Here is a 4187-nt window from a genome sequence, read left to right on the forward strand (position 1 = left end):
TACATCTTAAGATTTGTATAATTTGAAAATGAATTGACTCGACACATGGACATTTGACTTATTTTTTTTCGGAATTGCAAAAAATGGTGTACGCGACTCGTTGCAAAGTTAAATTTTGATTTTTCCAGCGCTCGTCGTATTTATATACGATTCGTGATGAAAAACTCTGGAGCAACACGAGAAAAGGGCGGATAAGCATTTTGACAGCTAAAACTATTTTGCAAATTCCGAGCCAGTACCATGAAATAAAGGGTACAGTTTTTCTTTCAACGCGGCAGAATAAGAAACCAGTTTAGTCTCAGCTCAGTACTTGAGTTTATTTCCATGCGTTTTTTTTTTCTTGGGCTTATGCTGCATTGCGAATTGAGACGCACTTATCCTCGACTAACTAAATATCTAAACGACGATTCAAGGAAAATTCCTAATGCTTCTCCTCCTAGCTTTATTCTCATTGTTCATTATAGTTGCAAGTTTTTTTTTGTTTTGTTCCTTAGTCATCTTTCACTACTGATAGGAGGTTGCATGATAGTTCTTCTTCCCCGTTTTTGTCTGTCATTTCGTTTGGCTTACATACAAACACTTGCTTTAAAACTTAGTCCCAGTTGCACTCTCGCCTCATTTTTGTTTGTTGAATAATAAGAGTTTCTTTTAGCCTAAAACAACACATAATTTATACCAGCCTGCTTTTGCTCGCGCACAATTAGCAAAAAACGATTAAAAACGGTCCAATGAGAGATTTGAGTTTTTGTTTTGTTTTCTTTTTTGCCGTTGCGCCACACAGTCAGCGTAAGTAAGTGTAAGATCAAAGCGCTGGTTCTCGCGTTCTCGCCATTCATCCCTTGGTTACAGGCCGCACCCATCCGGATCCGCATTCACTCTCTCATCGCGCATTCAGAGTTCGATTATCATTCGGTAGTTTTTTTTAGCGTATTACTTAGCGTGTTTTAAACGAGTGTGAGTGTGTCGGTGTGTGGTTTGTGGGTCAATAAATTAGTCAATCTTAACGGCACCGTAAATCTTGCGAATGAAACTGTACGCGGCAAAGAAGCCGATTGTTCCCGTCAGGACGTAAAACGTGATCACCATCAATCCTGGAAAGCAATGGTAATTTAGGAATTGGGTCCGATATTTCTTAATAGTTGGTCTTACCCGTGTATCCTAAATACAGCAGCGTGGGGATAAATTCCGTAATTTCGAGCTTCGTAAAGAAGTAGAATATGCTGTAGAACAGGATGTAGACGGCAGAGCCGCCGGACACGATGAAGCTTCGCCACCACCAGCGGTAGTCCTGGAAGGTTAAAAATTTGATTGGAAAAGAAGTTATTTAGATTCTTTCTAGATGATCTACCTCGGCGCACAGCTGGAAGTAAGTCATCACGATCGAAATCTGGCCACAGCTAACGACCAGGATGCAGAACACGAGGAACAGAAATCCAAACAGGTAGTAAAACTGGTTCTGCCAGATGGCGGAGAAGATGAAGAACAGCTCGATGAAGACCGCGCCGAAGGGCAGAATTCCAGCCATCAGGACGCACAGCCCCAGGTTCATGTACCAGTGCTGGTGGGGAATCTGCCGCGGGATCATGTTCGTCCGCACCGGGTGCTGGTAGGCTTGCTTGCGGAACCCGAAGTAGTAGCCGAGGTACACCAGCGGCAGCGAGATTCCGAACCACAACAGCAGCAGGGCGACCATCGTTCCGAAAGGAACGGCTCCGCTCGAGTCTTTGTCCCAGATGAAAAAGTTCAGGATGAAGCACGTCCCAAACACCGTTCCGGGGAAGAGCGTGGCCGTGAGGAACGCCGCCCGCTCCCAGTTTCGTCCCTTCATCGTCTTGTACAGACGGGCGGAGAAGTATCCGGCGATCAGTCCCATGAACACGTACAACATGATGCCGGCCGTCATCAGCGCGCCTCGGGACGAGGGCGAGAGCATGCCCAGCATGGCGATAACTACGGAAAAGACGAATTACAATGTAATCTTAACGAAAATTCAATCAACTCACTAATCGTGATGAGCGCCATAAAGAAGATCTGAATGCCGCTGCCGATGACCGCGGCAAACAGCCGCGGATGGCGCGGCGGACGGAACACGTCCCCGTGCACCAACTTCCAGCCCGTTTCCTCCAGCGTGTCCTCGATGTTTACGCTGTCGTCGGTGTTGTACTTGGCAATGTCCCGGCGCAGCGTGCGCACCATGATCATCGTGAGAATTCCTGCAACAAAGTTCTCAATTAATACCCAAGAACGATAAATGAAAACCTCTTCCAACTCACCCGACAGGAAAAACACCACCACCAGCGAGTTGATGATGCTGAACCAGTGGATCTGGACGTCGTTCATGCCGAGGTAGATGTCCCACCGGGAGGCCCACTTGACGGACGAGTCCTGCCACTCGACCGAGTACGTGAAGAACAGCTGCGTGTGGCCAGCCTGCGGCGTCACCGGCTGCGGCCGGGGGTTCTCGGGGAAGCTGCACGTGTCGCCCTCGAAGCGTAGTTCTTTCGCGCCCACCGACAAGGTTTCCACCTCGAAACCCACCACGCGGTACTGGTTTCTGGAAGTTGTTGACAAATTTAAATTGAGAATATTCGACATAACAAGAGAAGAATCTTACTCGCTGTGAAGATGGTAGAACAGTCGGAACTTGAGATGGTTGTTGATGTATGCGTTGTCGCCGTCGATCTGCCCCAAGCGATAGCCGTGCTCAAACTGGAGCTCGTTCGTGTCCGGATTGATGAACTTGGTCGCAACCGGCAGATTGTCAACGATTCTGAAAAGAAAAATATCTCAAATTATACCAGACTCAACCAATCAAATCCAAAACCCGAATCTTACAAGTGCACAAAGTACTCGTGCCGAATCCGCTCCGCCACCTTCTCCGACTGCTCGCGGTCCCAGTTGAGCGGCCGGTCCTTGCTGTTGCACAGCAGCTTACACCGCACGTTCTCCGCCATCCGGACCTCGTACGGCGTGTTCACAATCCGATCCCCCCGCAGCACCTCGCCCAAATTCTCGCTCTTGTACACCAGCGTGCCGTTCTTCGGCAGGCAAAACTGCAGCGAGTAGTACTCGTACGGCAGCTGCGTGTGCGTGCTGGTCATCTTGACCGCCTTCACGTCAATCTTCTGCCCCTTGCGGAACTCGACCGGAGCCACCCCGGGCACGTAGAATCCGCGCACGGTCGTGCAGCATTCCAGCAGGACGACGGCCAGCGCCAGCACGGTCCCAACCTGTGGAGAGTTGACACGACACAGAGTAAGAAGAGATTTACGTGTCAACTTTTCTCCTCTTCCCCAGAAGCAGAAAACAAGTTCGTCGGAGAAAAGAAAGTCCAAGTGGCCACTTACCCTGGTTAGCTCCATTTCTGCGTTTCCTTTCCCTAGTAATTAACCCAAGCCGCACAGTTTCTGTGTTTAATTCATTGGGGCCGCGCGAAATTAGAACGAAATTTAGCAAATAAAAACAGGAAAGTCCACAGAAGATCCACCGAAATGCGAAAAGGATTTTCTTCTGATGGCGATAATCTCCTTCGCTGCGACTTTCTTCGCGACGACGACGTTTTCTTTTGTGGTATTTTTTGACAGATTTGCGTGTGTTGCTTCGTCACATGCGACGGCGTTGTTCACCTGCTTTTGTTGTGCGGGATGTTGCACCGCGGGGGAAGACACTAGATGCAACATTCAAAAAATATAAACAGAAAGGATTCGTTAGTTCGAATTTTGCTTCTTCGAATGTCCCGAGTATTAACCGGTATAAACCGCGATCAATAATTATTTTTGATAGTTCGATGCAAACAAAATATTTCAAGAAAATTTACCGCGAATCTAAGTCAAATTACTTCAACAATACTGTCTCATTCTCCGGCCTTTTGTCCGGCCTACACTCAAAATTAGATGTACCCCTCAAAAGGGTTCAAATTCTTTTTATCTGAAAAAGGGAAAGGAAAACAAGCCTTTTGAGAATTACAAACAGAATTCAAGGGACCGTCGAGGAAGAGATCCTTCAAGCAAGGGAAAATATCGAGGAACAAGTCCTTAGTCCTTAGTAATTAATAACGAAGCAAATTTCGACTAGGGCAGTAAGGAACGAGCTCAGGAAAACCAGATTGAGGCCGGGTTGTGTTCCATTATGTAGTTGAGGCTTGTTACGGTGGGTAGGCGATCTGTTCAATGCTTAGGCAAGTTGAT

The 4187-nt window shown here is 47.5% G+C and overlaps 1 protein-coding gene across 1 annotated transcript; it reads right to left on the bottom strand.

Annotated features, from left to right (window-relative positions):
- Positions 1–293: 293 nt before the first annotated feature.
- LOC120425844 (transmembrane 9 superfamily member 4) lies at positions 294–3567 on the bottom strand. The gene is made up of 8 exons (XM_039590463.2): positions 3348–3567; positions 2836–3230; positions 2615–2770; positions 2274–2554; positions 2004–2213; positions 1349–1950; positions 1150–1288; positions 294–1091 (listed from the first exon to the last, which is right to left on the bottom strand). The coding sequence occupies exons 1-8, from the start codon at positions 3360–3362 to the stop codon at positions 991–993; spliced, it is 1899 nt and encodes a 632-aa protein (XP_039446397.1). The 5' UTR covers positions 3363–3567; the 3' UTR covers positions 294–990.
- Positions 3568–4187: the final 620 nt, after the last annotated feature.

Source organism: Culex pipiens, chromosome 2, assembly GCF_016801865.2.
Source record: "Culex pipiens pallens isolate TS chromosome 2, TS_CPP_V2, whole genome shotgun sequence".
NCBI lineage: Eukaryota > Metazoa > Arthropoda > Insecta > Diptera > Culicidae > Culex > Culex pipiens.